At 44.3% G+C, this 16082-nt stretch overlaps 1 protein-coding gene across 6 annotated transcripts in view; it reads right to left on the bottom strand.

Annotated features, from left to right (window-relative positions):
* The window catches only part of MAD1L1 (mitotic arrest deficient 1 like 1), a 343378-nt gene that overhangs the window by 180590 nt on the left and 146706 nt on the right, over window positions 1–16082 (bottom strand). For all 6 annotated transcript variants that reach the window (XM_071814987.1, XM_065850520.2, XM_071814988.1 and 3 more), the window contains exon 14: window positions 5837–5893. In XM_071814987.1, coding sequence (XP_071671088.1) covers window positions 5837–5893 — 57 coding nt within the window. The remainder of the gene's footprint in view (window positions 1–5836; window positions 5894–16082) is intronic.

Genomic DNA, 16082 nt, shown 5'->3' with positions numbered 1-16082 from the left:
CCGAGTTCCATAAAACTTCCACGTTAATGGATCCAACAGCAGGTTCATTTGTGTAATGGGACTTTCAAACAGACCGTTTATTTCTTTTTAATTCAAAGGGAATGTACTATTTGATCCCAAGTGCCTGGCTAGTTTTTTAAAGCAGAGATAAACCACAAAAATTGACTCACTAAATCTCTTCTTCGAACCTAATTAAAATAGCATTGAGGTGATACCATGCAGAAGTGTAATGTATGGATGACCTCTCCACTCAGCTGCCAGGATCCCAAAGCTTCCACCACCCGCAGCCACATGCAATCGATGCTTCTGATGTTGCCACTGCTGTGTGTGGAACATGAATTTTCCAGGAGGGAACGTGCAGCAGATGCAACACAACCAAACTGGGCTGTTCGTCATTCCCTGTGCTACGAGAGGGGGAAAAACCTCCTCTCTCTGTTCCTCAGCTCACTATATTCCTGCGCCATGGGAATGAGCAAGGACTAATTTTATGTACTTGTTTACGACAAGCATTGAGAGTGAGCTCTGAGCTAGGAAAAGGAGAAGTCACTCTGAATACTCCCATTCCTCTGCTCTGGGGTGATCTGGAGAACCAAAGCTCTACAGCAAAAACACCGGGAGAAAAGGTGAAGCAGAGCATCAATGGCTCCTGCACGCTCACCTGCCTTGTTCCAGCAAATAACATTTCTAAATGAACAGGGCCACACAATAAAGTGAAGAACAATACAAACACTTTGAAGTATATACAGAACAAACAAGCAACAAAAGCTTCTGCTGAAATAAAACCACCTGATAGAGAAAAAAATGTCTCAGACATCGATCTGAAAAGCTATTTGAAATGAACGAAATTCACTGAAGATGTTGGGTCGAAAAATATAAACACAAACGCAATTACCGATAACACAAAGCAGGGAGGTTTTATCATAGAGGAGAATAAATAGATCAGGTAGAAGAAGCCAGGTGAAAACCGAAGGGACAGCAGCAGAATTGAAATGTAACAGCACAAGTCCCACCACGGCCAGAACTTCTCTGAAGAGCTGAGTCTTCATCAGTCAGAAACCAGAGAGGAGGACAAGGAGCTGGGCGGGTTCACCAACCACAGGATGAACAGCAGTGCCATGGGGCGGTGGAAATGGGTAACGTGATTCCGAAATGGAAGAGCTGAGCTCTATCCAGGACAGAGAGGTACCTGGAGAAGACATTCCTGTCCAAGCTACTGCTGGAACGTCCCCTGCAATGATGGGACCACTCTGGTTACTCATCTTCAACAGAGACACAGAAAAACAGGTAGGGACTTAAAGGAAGTTGCAAGATTCACGAGGAGACCGAGGAGCCTGTTTGAAGAGGAGACTGCAAGAGCTTGATTTGTTTAACCCAGACAAATGAAATGCCGGGAGAGAACAATTGTTCTCTATAAATATGTCACGGCATAAATACGAGGGAGGAAGAACAGTCACTGTAGTTTAAGGAGAACATTAGCACAAGAAAAAAATGGATATTAACTGCACGTATATTTTCAGTTGGAATTGGGAAGATTTCAGCTATCAGAGCAGGTTTTCAATGAGAGCAAAGGGACAAACCACCTAAGCAGTTTCAAGGCAAGCTTGATAAATTTATGAACTGAGGTATATGCTGTAATTGTCTGAGTAACCAAAGGACTGGACTTTATGATCTAAGAATCCTCTACCAGTTTACTGTTACTATATAATCTCATTCTGGATCAGCCATTTTTGGTGTCGCTTTAAAACCAGATTCACATTTCTCAATGTGATTTGAGAACTGGATATTTCCCTAAAATTGCCATACTAAAACCGTTGCTGTGCTCATGCTGTGCTGCTCATCCGCCTTGGGTTTGCCCGTCTCACATAGGGTGTCAGAATAAAACCCGCCACGCGGTCGGGAGATCTGATATTACATTGCTAAATCAGACGTGGTTCCATCAGATCCAACATACGATTTGGCTCCTTAACTCTTCCCGACCTGCTGCCCTTCAATAAAGGTCTCCCGTTCCTCGCAGAGGGTTAGCAAACACTTTTACTCCAGGCAAGGGGCATTCACTATTTTCATTTCAAGGTGTCTTTATTTCTTCTGTAAAGACACTCAATTTAATGCCATTCGTTTTGTGATGGCTACATTCTGGGACTTCTTTACCTCCCACCCTGCTAAGCAATTCTTATAATTCTTATATCCACCCTTTTTAATTTGCTGGAGTGTGCAATATAATTTGTTCCAATGAGCAGCCTATAGATTTCAGATCCTGCATGGGCCGAGCTGTGTCTTGAAGATGAAAGCCAAAAGATATCCGGAGCACCTCAGGGCAGGGAAAATACAGGTGATACGTTTTTAATAGCAAGCTGACTTCCCTTGGGGATTAATGATGGAGAAAAAAAGTCTTGACATGAGCGCCCCCGCTACAGACCCAGACTGGAAGTGTAGGATGAGGCACCACAGATGTTTGGCTGGCAAGCTTGAGCCAATTTCCTCGTGTCTATAAAGGGAGATGAAAAAGGCAAACCAAAGTTAGAAAGAATTAACACATCTGCTTTTCTCCCTCAGGAAGAGAAACAAAAGTAATGTAACAAACAAAACAGTGTTTTCTACAAATAGTGTTTTGGCTTGAGCGAAGCTCGCTCAGGTCTGTGCCAGCAGAGCATTAAACATTCCATAAGCTGGAAGATCCTGGGACCATCGAGCAGGGGCCATATGTGTGAACTCTATAAGCAAGCTCTTGCATATGCTGGAGATAAAGATATTGGAGCACTAACCTTGATAAAGAAAACTTCCCATGATGGTAAAATTGTCAGAAAAGTGTATATACCTACACAAAAATTACAGTGAAGAGGTGTGTTTAGGCACTAAAAAGTACTCACAATAACAAACATTGTTTCAGTAAACAAAGGAAACACAAAACCCACAGAACTGCGGGACAACTAAGTCAGCTCAGCCCTGTCAGAGTGGTAAGTCCCACTTGTCTGGGCAGGCACTGCCCCCTTACAACAGGAGTGCATGCAAACTGTGAATAAAGGAAAATAAAGAACTGAACGGATAGAGGCAGAGAAAAATCAAAGTTTCACTGTCTTAATTACACAGTACAATGATAAGGGTAATTTTTCTTAAATCAAAAAATAAATTCTAGGTTCAAGTTCCCTGAAGGATATAAAATACTAGAGGATTTTTTTAGGGTTGTAATCACGAATGCATTTCTCCAGCCACTACTGGCCATGTCTAATTAGGGCAAAGCATGTTAATGATACGGCAGCACAGCCCAGAGACGTCTTCAGTTGCAATATTAATTGCATTTAGGGAAAGAACCATGAATTGTGCTTATACAAGCTAATTAGTATGGGTTCGCTAATTAATACTGGAAAGTCAAACTGCCTTTGTCTTGTCAACTGCAATTAGCTGAAGATGTTTAAATTTTCTTTATTTCTTTTCGTTTTGTCCTCCCAGCAGTAAACTGACTTTAGATGAGGAGCAAGGCGAACATGTGCTGGAGCACACACGGTGTTAGTGCAGCAAATCCAACTCACTCTGCTCACGCGAGACGTTGTGCCCTGGCCTAGCGCAGTGTCCCCTACAGACTCATCAATGAGATCCAATCAGCTACTTCAGCACCCTCAGAGCCCATCGCTTCATTTCCAGTGCTCTGGGGAGGGTGGCAAAGCCATTAGCACCCTTCGGGATGGCAGGAGAGATGTCACCTCAACAGAAGTTGATCTCCGAAGCAGCCCAAAGACCCAGCAGACTGTATGATAGCACCTGACAAGTGTTTATTCCGTCTCACTCAGGGCCATAAGCCTGTTCGCACAACGGATGATGAAAAGCAATATCCATACCTGTCAGCACCCGGAGCGGGACGAGCCCTTCTGCATCCCCCCAAGCCAGGGGGGCTGAACATCAAACTAACAAGCAGTGGATCACAGGTGAAAAAGGGGGAGAGAGATGAAAAGGAAAGCGAGATGCCAGGAATCTGAATCAGTAAACAATCGCTGAAGTGTCAGCTTTAAAGGAGTCTGAGAACAAGGCCATCTGGGTGAGACACCCATCTGGAAAGGGGGAAAAAGAAAACAGGTCAAGAAGATGTTGTTGGGTGGCAGGGAGGAGAGCGGAGGTGATGGTACAGGTGCTGGAGCCCCTGGGCAGGTAGCTCCCTAAGAGCCCCATCCAAAGGGACAGGCACAGCCAGCCCGAAGACAAGAAGCAACACAACCTTCCCTACCAGGGAGATCTCGCCTGGGGACGGAGAAGAACCATTTCCCACCAGTGAAAAGAAGAAACTACGTTGCCACGTTTCTCCTCAAAACGGAAAAGGAGAGGGAAAAAAAAGTCTCTCTTCCTCTGTTGGAAGCAATTTTCTTATATTTACTGAACAAAATTCGCAGTGCTGAATAAAGGCCACCCCTGGCAACCCACGGAATGCAGCCTGTCGGTGTGAGATGGACGGAAGGGTTCCTGCAGATCACCAGACCTGCGGTTTGCCACTCAGCAACCCTTGGGAATAGGCACCGAACACCAACTGCTGCTTTATCCTCCGCTGACAGATGATGCACAACACCAATTAATGCTTTAACGCCAGGATTGCCAGTTTCACCAGCTCTCTGCTAGCCTAATATGACAAACTTTAGAAGGCTAACGAATAACTCAAAACCCAGGCTTAACGAGGCAAAAAACACACAAAACATTTAAAACATACCAGCAAATTTATCCTTTGATACGTCCAGTGAGCACAACGCAAAATTGATGGTACAGCATTGAAAACTAGAACAAGGCAGCATGTAATGAGATCAGATGGTAAACAGGACTAATTCGGTTTCCTATGGAAACATCAGTCCTGACCTGCAGCACCACAGAAAGAGCTGAGCATACCGAAATATCAGCCCACAATGTAAGACCATCCCGGAATCAGAATCAATTAACACTCTCATTATAGAATGTCTGATGTTGAAACAGCAAGGAGAACAAAGAATAAAAAAGGAACCTAGAGGATGTATGGCAACCTATTAATAGGGGTAGCTCTGCCCTTCAGTGCCCTGGCAGAGTTAAGCACAAGTCTATAAAGTCTGGTCTTAGCACTGGAGTTCATGATTGAGGTTTTAGAGTAGAGGTCTGTTTAGCACCTATTGACTGGCCAGTGACACACACTCATCTTTGCATTAGTAATACAATTAATCCAGTGTAAAACACATCTACAGAATGAGTGTGTACATCTTGGATACTGCTCAGGTTTGTCTTGCAGCTCGAACAAGTTGCAGGAATCCCACAACTCACCCATCAATAAAAACATTTGCTCACGACACAGCTTAATGCTGACACCTCATTTATTCCTGCGTATGAAGAACTGCACGCAATAGTCATGAAACTGCACACAACCCTCTCTAGCACCTGGTTTTGTGGCCTCTCTTATTTCTGGTCTTTGAGGGAACTTGCAATAAAACAGATAAACCCATCAGGAAATTCACAGATATTATAAAACATTAGTTTGTGGTAATTCTGTTGCATCTCATCTGCTTGTTCTTTGCAAACGTGAGACTGAATCAAAGGCCCTCAAAGGAAGGAGTTAACTCGGTATGAAATTAAACGCTTCTGCTCTAGAACTGCTAACAAAGAGAAAAGCAAATTGCCAAAAAGTAAGTAAAGGAAGACCATTAGATCTCATCCAACACTTGTTCCAGGTGAGGACAGAGCGCCAAGACTAGCACTGGTGATACAAACTTTCACAATGCTAATTTGCTATTCATTTCTGAATATTTGGAACCGATCCACTGCTTAAATGAACCAAGTTTTGCATCTGTTACTGCTCCGCCAAACAATTTAAGAACTTCCAAAGAGAAACACTTACCATCTCTGCTCTCTGCTTGTGATTTCCCACTTCTTCCAGAACTTGAGACAGCTGGCCCTTCAAGACAAAAAGAATAGAAAATGAAGTCTAGGATGTATTTGTTGAGGTTTCAAATCCCAACTGGTTCATGGAACACGTTCTGTTGAAATTCTGGGGTTCAACAGTTGTTAGAGTCCTCTCCGGAACACAACCTTACTGAATTCATGGAGAAAAGGTCCCAGGGCAGGGAAAGGTTTTTTTCTTTGTTAAGAAACTCAAAGAATCACAAACCAAAGCAGAAATATCTTGTTATCCCTGGATAATTTAAGGAGAAGCAGGAATCTGACTCAGCGAAGGAGCAGTTGTGTTGTTGAAAAGAGATTTTAAACAAAATGGCTATTTTGGAGAAGCCACATCGGCTACTGCAACATTAGCACTTCCCACGTCCTTTATTCCACGGCACTTGGCTGGCCTGCAATCAGCCATTCTCTCATTAGCAGAAAACCCGAAAAACAGTCTCAGCTGATGACAGAGAAGCTCATTTAAACAACAGAAACAAACAAGATGAACTGAAAAAACCAACTTTCCCACAAACCAATTCACAGGATTTCAAACAGATATTCATTAAAACCCTCCGGAGTCCCTCTAACAATCTCTCGTCACACATGAAATGGGTCTTTTGAGAGCTACGTCCAAACCAGAGACAAACAGCAAGCAGTTTAATACAAAGAAAAGGAAAACATGAAGCTTTGAAGGCTAACAGCACCGAAATGCAAGCAAACAGACCAAGATATACAGTTTTAGGATTCAGAAGAGCAGGACTTGAATTTTGCAAACAACCAACCAAAGAGTTCAAGCCCCCCCCTCAGCCCCAGAGCTCAGCGGAACCTGAAAAAGGTCCCAATTCTTGCTGTGTGGGGCCTGTGTGACGTTATTTAAGGAACAGAAACTCCAATAAGACAAAAAGGGTTTTAATAAGAGTCTGGGACCCAGCACAGGGAAATGAAACACGTTCATTAAACACCATGGGAGATGCGAGTCCCAACCAAACATGGAGCAAGCAAGTGAGAAGGAAAAAGTAAATTATCACCAAGTTTGATGGTGAAATATCAGGAAACCATAAATTTGCGGACATCTGGGGAAGACTTTTTCCCCACTACTATTGAATTAGGTAGAATTACACCAGCAGGTTGAAGCCAGAAAGGAGTCACACGAAGAAGAATTAGAAAACATCCCTCTCAGAGACGTTACTGATGAGAGATCCAGCACAGCCTTTGCAAAGAATAGAAAAGACCCCGACATATTTTACATCAGGAAGAGGCTGCGAAAACTTTTAGACAGGAGAGAAATAATACAGAGGGATGGGAGAAATCAAAAATACAAGGAGGATATATTCCATAATTTACCTTGCATATAATATAGCTTGAGGAAAATAACCAAATCTAAAGCTCTCAAGCTGCTCTGCCAGCAGAGTCCTAGAGGAGAACGTGGACAGCAAGTCCAAACCAGCAGCAAATAAGAGCAGATCAATCTGATTTGGAGAAGCAATCAGATAAGAATTAAATCACAAAATAAGTTTTCTTCATTGCATTTCTTTCTAGACAGCTCGTCTCAAAGGGACAGAGTAGCTAACTAGTGGGAATTCAGAGAGCAGCAACTAAACTTACCAGATTGCTGGAAGAAATGATTTATGAAGACTTTTAAACATATGGTTTGATTCCAACTCTCACAGAAGAGCAAAAACGACATATTTAATGTATTCAGAGTCATTAAAACGATACAGCTGGAAATAAGGAGGCTTTTCCAGCCCAGTCGGTCCCGTTCAATGTGGGACACGGGTGGGCACAGGAGGGACAAGACAAAGCCCAAATTTCGGCGGGGTTCCCTGTGCCTGCTCTTGCCTGGCTGCGAAGCAGATGATCTGAATGCTTTATCACATCCAGTTTGTAAACATTAGCCCTACCCCACACTTTCTATTAGCTTAAATCAAATATTGAACCTAGCTCAGCTGTTAGAGGACAGCTGCTTGCGAAGTGATTCACTGCCATGTTCCCTTCCAGGCCACGAGAATATACAACCTAATCACCAGCAGCATGACAGACGCGCACATTTTTAATTATGAAGAAGAAATTAGGCCCTGAACTTGTCCCCAGGTCTGAGTTAATCAGAGCGCTCTGGAGGAGCTGCCAGGCACCACGGGGCTGCAGGCCCGGGCCTGGCGTTGCGCTGGGCCCCGCGCCGCAAAGACCTGAAAGAATTACTGTGATGTTCTTTCTTAGAATTTACCTCCTTTCTAAGAATTTATTTCCTTAGAATTTTAGGAATGAACTGTTGGACCATAGAATCATTTTGTCTGGAAATGACCTTTAAGATCACTAAGTCCAACTGTTAACGCTGCCAAGTCCACCTCTCACCCATCTCCCCAAGAACCTCGTCTATGAGTCTTTTAAATCCCTCCAGGGATGGTGACTCCACCACTGGCCTGGGCAGCCTGTTCAATGCCCGATGGCCCTTTCCATGAAGAAATAGTTCCTAATATCCAATTTGAACCTCCCTGGTGCAGCCTGAGGCCCGGTTCAATCATGCCTGGGCACTTCTCAGGAGCACTGAACCTCACAGAATCCCAGAGTGTCAGGGGTTGAAGGGCCCTGGAAAGCTCATCCAGTGCAATCCCCCCATGGAGCAGGAACACCCAGCTGAGGTTCCACAGGAAGGGGTCCAGGCGGGTTTGAATGTCTGCACAGAAGGAGACTCCACAACCTCCCTGGGCAGCCTGGGCCAGGCTCTGCCACCCTCACCATGAACAAGTTTCTTCTCAGATTTAAGTGGAACCTCCAGTGTTCCAGTTTGAACCCATTGCCCCTTGTCCTGTCACTGGTTGTCACCCAGAAGAGCCTGGCTCCATCCTCCTGACACTCCCCCTTTCCATATTGATCCCCATGAATGAGTCCCCCCTCAGTCTCCTCTTCTCCAGCTCCAGAGCCCCAGCTCCCTCAGCCTTTCCTCACACGGGAGATGCTCCACTCCCTTCAGCATCTTGGTGGCTGCACTGGACTCTCTGCAGCAGTTCCCTGTCCTTCTGGAACTGAGGGGCCACAACTGGACACTGGACACCATCGCAGGTGGCTGGGAAAGAGATGATGTGCGGAGTCCTCGACACCTCCACCAGCAGGTCTGGGAGATGCTGGAGCAGTCTGCCAGCCCCATCGCAGAGTTTTGCACTGGGAAAAGCAATGTCCTACCTACAGGTAGCCCAGTCTGTTTAACGGGCTTTTCGAGTGAGTGCATTCACCTCAGTATCCCAGGAACCTCTCAGCAGGAAAGACTTTTGTGTTGTATTTTCAGGCTATGCACAAAAGTTAACGTAAAGCTCCAAGGAAATTCTCATTACTTAATACACATGTTAAATTCCCACGGATCACTGAGCTCAAGCATTAAGAAATCTGATAAGCAAACAGAGATTAAGAATCAGAATAACAAATAAATGTAAAGTCCAATTTGCCCTCTGAAGGCAGCACAAGCAGGCAAAATAAAATCAAATAAGTAGCATAAGCAGAAAAAGAAAATCCTCTCAAGTATTCCCTCAATTACTTTAAGTCTCCAAAAAAAAAGGTTTGTCAATTCAAAACATTCATCTTACATGACAACACAGTCTAATATACTGTCGTTGATACTGTCACCCTCCAAAGAGAGTGGCAGGAAAGAAAGATAACCTGTGCTCCGGCCTCCACGCGATGCAGAGCTCAGGGCTGGGAGAGGAGCAGAAACCGTTTCCAAGGAGAGGAACTGGTTCGGCTCCTAAGGAGACATTTCTGAATTGTTTAGCTCGCTTCCCCGCATCAACGGTTTGTCTTCTATAGCGTCCAGAAGTCAGCCCTCACTGACAGTGCTGGAGGAGGTGGGTCGGGGGTTTAATGAATGAAACTAAAGCAACCTGTGATTGCAACGCAGGAGTTAACACTGACAGCACCCACAGCCCCGCACTCTTCTCCAGGGGCCGAACGTGAGCCGACTGCCCTGACCGATGGGCAAGCGGCTCAAATGTGAGACTCGTGTGGGAAAAAATTAGCTACTCCATCTCTAATGAACAGCCTTTCTCTACACAACAATACCCACTGCTCTACAAGCAATTAGCAAAGCGAAGCGCTCTCTTTGTGGACCCGCATTAATTTACTCCTCGATGTTGCACATTAAATAGCTCCTAGGTACGGCTTAGCACAGTAGTAGCAACAGCCAAAGCCATAAAATTAAAGCTTGCTTTACGGAGCTAGGAAAGCAAAATTATGCGTGCTGCATACAGGGAATAAATCAAAACAACCTTCATTTGGAAACATCATTTCAGTCTTATGCTTTCATCAAAAAAACATGATTATCTTAACAGTCACATTAATAGAACGTAGGTACTTTACAAGGGAGAGAAACAAGCAGCACATTCACAACCTCAAATTAAAGAGAGTCATTTTTATTCTTCCTCATCAGGGTGAAATACCTGAGAATATATATATATATAGCTGCCTATCCCGGGGTTGTGCTTTGCTGCTCTAAATCCCACGTGGAGGGAAGGGGGAGAGGAGGTTTGGCTGCAAAATGGGGCATTTTCACAGCACATCCGAGATACCCTTAGCGGTATTTTATATGCAACAGTTGTATGCAAATTCAAGTCAAGTGTGGTGATTGGCAAATTTAGGTATGTTGTTACTTAATAGCTATTTCAAATTAATTAACTTCTAAGAGAAATCCTTGCCTTTCCTCTTTGAGAAAGTTAACACACAATTTAAATTTACAAGGATATATCAGCATCCAATCACAGAAATATGGAATCTTGTATGTTCTAACATGCCAGATCATCTCAGTTCCCTTGTGCTGGCTGCTGGGTAATTTCACAGTAACTTATTTAGCTGATCACTTACAAAAGAAGATACAAGATGAAGTTTGCTGGCTGAAGCTAGATGGCCTTAATGTGTGGTTAAAGTGCGATGTGACCTATAACAGAGCCCAAGCCAGCGTGTCTCATCTGACACCATAAGCTGGGAAGAAGGAAGGGAAAAAAAGCACATTGCTTCTTTCTATCAGATTCAGGAGATAGGAGGAAAATACGGTGCATCACAGCTGCAGCTGAAATACAGAAGGAAACTCCAAACCACGGCTGCACTCCCAGGAAAATTCTGATAAGGAAAGCACTGATTGTACCACTTCAAATTTAATCATAAATTTAAAAACATATAGCTGAGTTACATGGAACAATAGAGTAATACCATGAGAATACCTGGAAGAGCAGCTTGCAATCCCTCATTCTCTCACAAAGATATTTTCATAAGATTCTGGCTTGTGGTGAAAACAAGAGGAAAACTTTGATTTGACGAAACCCACAGCCTTACGGGGGTGGTGGAGACCGGGACAGCAGTAACTCGCCAGCCACTTGCAGTTAGGCTGCGCTTTATTTGCATGCTGTGATCCTGCATATTAAAATATTGTGAGAGCTGAAATGAAATTTTCATTAGCGTTCAATCTGAAATCTCACCCGTGGGATTCGACTTTGCACAGTTAATGCATGCATTTGCCTGTTTATCCTTTAAAGTTCCACATCCATTTATCCTACGGTAGCCAATACCTTCCTCCTTCAATCCATTACGCACCATTACCGCAGATCGGGACCAGTACAGTATTGTTTTTGCATCTCTGAAGTGCACTACAAAATTACACCGGGTTAAATGGTCATTTCTTGTTAAGAATATTTTCATGCTTTGTAGATGAAATTACTGCTCTTTCACAAAATTGCATCCGTTGAGATCACAACCAGTAAGATAGTTTGGTGTCAGACATCGCTAAATAATTTCCTTGCTGCTTTACAGATCCAATTTTGCTGTTCTCAAGAAAGTTCTGCTGGTTATAAAATCAAATGCATTTCCTTTATAAAGTGGGAAATAACAGCTACAAATAAGCTCTGGTGTTGTCTCAAAAGCATTAAAACCACCATGTTGGAGCTGGTTGGAGGTGGCAGGGGGGTCGGTCTGATGCAAATGTGAAGGGGCAAACTCCCCAACCCATTTTCAATGTATTTCAGAAATTCATATACAGTTAAGCGACAGTGATTCTGACTTGCAGAAAAGCTTCAATAGGCAAACCAGAGACTCTTACTGATGTAATTAGTATTATATGGATAGGCTTACAGCTCAGTGTGTCTCAGGCCACAGTTTATGTGGTTTTCCATGTAATTTAATCCTTTTTAATTTTACCCCAAGCAAGGACACAACAGACAGCGAACTAGAACGCCTGTCAGCACCGTGTCCCCGCGTCTCCAGAGACTCGTGCTCCTGGGCACCCAGCAAACCACAGCACCCAGGGGCCGGCGGCTCCCGCTCGCTGCGCTGTCCCCAAGGGGCTTCAGCCAAAAAAGCAAGCAAGAAAGAGCTGCCTCTTCTTTGAGAACCAGTTTCCTACTGGGCTTGATGTGCAGCAGGGAAATGCCGCCCCCAAGTGAGAGACAAAAAGCAGGCGGTTACCACAATGAAGGATGAATGAAGCGGAAGCTCTGGGGTGCTGAACAACAACAACAAAATGATGCTGCAAATTGAAAAATTGCTGAAGTCGTAGTTATAATTACTGAAGATACAGGGAAAGCATCTGCAAGATACGGGCTCCTGTCAACACACTATCAAGATTTACTGGACAAAGAGATAATAACCAAACCTTTCTCTTGCTCTTAAGGACAGACCAATCTCTCTCCTTTTCTTTTAAGAGACATAGTCACTTAGTAATGTCAAGAATTCTTGACAGTGAGCTTATTATAATGAAATCACCCCAAGCTCTCCCTGGTTAAGCTACAAGAAAGGAGAGTAAACAACAGCACTGTGGAGCAACTGATCTGAGGAGAACAGGATTTCAAGCAGAAATTGCCCACATCCTTATTCCTGGCAAGTCACTCGACCCGGCTTAAAATAAACGGCGTGGTTCTGCAGCAGAGACCTGGCTTTTGTTCCCATTCTGCCCAACAACTGCTTAGAGACCCAGGGCAAGGTACCGAGCTCCCTGAAACTCTAATGTAAAGATAATACTCACTCCTTAAAACCATTCCAAAATCTTTGGTAATCTCTGAGCGCAAGGTGCCACTCTTGACACTAAACGTACCTGATGGGCCACAGCACTCGGGCAGTAAAGGGATTAAGCAGCACATTAATTTAAGTGCAGAAGTCAAGCACCGCCACGTTCAAGGCGGAGGTAACTTCAGCTCCCTGATCCTCAAAGCAAAGGTGACCTTCACAACAGCAATAAACTGTAAAACTTGGGGAAAGATCCTGAAAATCTGCTCCATCAACGCTGTTCACATCATCTCCCAGGCAGATGCTGTCAGGTAAGGGACACGGTACCAAAGCAAACCAGGAGATGAAGAAATGCAGAGCATTATATTCAGGGAAGGATGAGTCCCTGGAGATCAGAGAGCTTTGTGTCAGGCTGAAACACAAAGAAAAAGCAGGTAGGTAGGAAAATAATGGGGTCTGGTGTTACTGGATCTGTCACTTGACAAAAAAAAAGCGTTAGATTTTTAAAAACATCTCAAAACAATTTGTTGTTTTACACTCTGAGCTGCAGCCGAGGTTGAGGCGAGACCGAGGGGCAACAGCCGAGCGGCTCCTCTCTCCTGTTCCTGCTTGATGTTCTCGTTCAACACCTCGCTAAGAAGGAACACAGAGACCAAAAGATAAGCCCAGCTCTGCTGGGAATAACACGCTTTCGCAATAGGTCTCCTTCACTCCATCCTAATCAAACGGTGCTGCAGCCCCTGGGGAGAGAATACATTGCCAAAGAAGAAAAATGTGAGCTCGCAGCTGCTTCCTCACCAGCGAAGGGCAGGCTGAGCGATGAAACCCTGCCAGCCCGCTGCCTGGAGCGCTATGCGGTTGGACACAACAGCATCTCCCGGACACACACGAGCGCCTGCAGGATGCCGATGGACTCTCCAAAGGAGCCAATCCCAGCACTGAACACCTGTCAGAGAAGCCGTTGCCACCAGTATTATTTTTGAGGGCTCAGAGATATTCCTACCTCAGAAAAGCAGCTGAGTGTGCAGCTGTAGCAGGGAGCCTCTTCTCTTTTGCTTGCAAAATTCTTAACCCAGCAGCAGAAAGATAACCTGGCATAAAATCTGCCCGCTGAGGGCTGACCGCAAACCTCTTGCCAGGAGTAAAACAGATTATTAGTATATTAACGCAACTAAAAAACATTCAGAGAGTATCAACTCATTCCGCAGGGAAACAGCAAAAAGGGAAAGAAATACAAATGATTTTGAGGACGCTAAAGAGAATTAATTTTACTGTGCTCTGATCAAATCTGTAAAGTCAAAATGAAGGGATATCAGCATCAGATTCTGAAATGAACGTAGAGCTCTGGGAACCTGGTTATTCAGCACTATTTAAGTGATCGGAAAACAAGTAAATAAGCAATTCTGGGAGCCGGTGAGCACGATGTTTTCTTCAGGTTGTATTAACCCTTCCTGAACTGAGAAGTAGTGCTGGAACCTACAAGCAGAAGACGAAGTAGCTCAGGGGAACAGAATCCCTTGCTATTAAGTGTAATAACAAAGTTGGTTGGGGGTTTAGATGATCAGGCTCCAAAACTCCTGTGTTGATGAAAGCAAACATTAGCACTCACCAAACTCAGAAAAGGGGGTATCTTAAACAAGAAATGTGGCGGCAATATTGCATCCAGCATCTCCAACAAATTGGGAACTTCTCCACTACTCCTTCCTACTATTCTCTTCCAGCACCACCTCCCTGGATTTAAGTTCTTCCCCTGTCAGTTGCCTCCAACAAAGTTTGATAGCTGGAGGGAAAGAAATGACATTTAGTTGATGAAGTCTGTAAATTAGCAAACAAAAACGTTCACTCTTATCCATTCATCAGAAAAAAAATGGTGGAATTATATCTCTACCTAAAAAAGCCCTTCTAATTTCAGCCCGATGAGTCAGCATTGCTGCATCTCATCACCAAGAGTGATTCATTGTCACTGCACTTCTCAAAGTCAAGAATAAGGGTATTCACCCCAGTTCACTGTCATCTCCTAACTCCTCTGGATGCAGCACTGTGTTTGCACACAGTACTTTTGGAATGATTTATGTGAGTGTGTCACTTTTAATTTAAAGGTATAAAGAGTTACCGGTGGTTCACCAGCCATAACGCAACATTTTGTTTTGAGTGGGCTGACAGGTGAAAGTTGATACCTGGAAAATATCCTTGTGTCCCAAGAAGAGAGGCCTCTACACCCCTACAGCCAGAGGGGGGAAATGCTTCTGAAGACATGAATGGATGGCAAGAATCTTTGGAGAGAAACACTAATACACGGTTATAAGTTAAAAGAAGTTTTTCAGGGTAGTTACCATTCAGACAAAAGTGGGATGGATGGGAAGGTTCCACCTCAAGCAGAAGAGGGGTTTGTGCATGGATCACCCCTCAGTCAGATCATCTGTAGCTGGATGGAATAAAGAATATTGGAAGATACAAGTCTCCTAATATCACAGCTGCTTTACTTAACCTTCCTAACTGTTAAAACAAGGCTACTGAACAACCTACTGCCCTTAGCACCCTGAGTACTCAGTGGTAGCACCTTCCTCCAAGCTTTGAGGATGATGTGCGGCCATAGTTCAGACAAGATGTATTTAATGATATATGCGTGCTATGAGCCCTGTCCCTCGCTCTATCTCACTGCTATCCACACAAACCCAGTCTGCATGCCCACACACATCCCCGGGTGGCTGTTTGGAGCCGGCTGGCAAATGCCACTGGGGAAGCGAAGATCCATCTTTAAATCAGACTTCTATTATTTTTCTTCTGATTTAATTTTAACCCAGTTTGGTTTCTTCTCCTGGTTCTCCGTACTATTGCACAGGTTCTTCCAGCTCAAATAAGCGCCAGGGAGGGGTTTAAGGCAGCACTGCCTTTGGCTTGTGAAATCACAGCCAGCGTATTTTTGGCATGCAGCAGAACAGTGGGTAAAGCACCTCGGAGGGTCTCCAACAAATCTGAAACACTCTTGGAAGTTGCTAGGTAACTACATTCACCTCCGGACAAGACTGCGCAGCGTTTGCTCTGACGAAGCAACGCTTGCATTGCCCGTGCTCCCACCCTGGGAACGTGTTTGCTGCGGACCCGTCTCCTCTGCTGCCAGAGTATTCCCAATCTCTCGTCTGGGTCTGTATTTGGATTTTGCTCAGTAAAGCAAACATTACATTTTAAACATAGCTATAATAATTAGCAGAACCTCATCGCTCAAT

Source organism: Patagioenas fasciata, chromosome 15 (genome assembly GCF_037038585.1).
Source record: "Patagioenas fasciata isolate bPatFas1 chromosome 15, bPatFas1.hap1, whole genome shotgun sequence".
In the NCBI taxonomy this organism is placed as follows: Eukaryota; Metazoa; Chordata; class Aves; order Columbiformes; family Columbidae; genus Patagioenas; species Patagioenas fasciata.
Note: the sequence above shows the minus strand (reverse complement) of the source record. Positions and strands in the feature narration are given on the sequence as shown.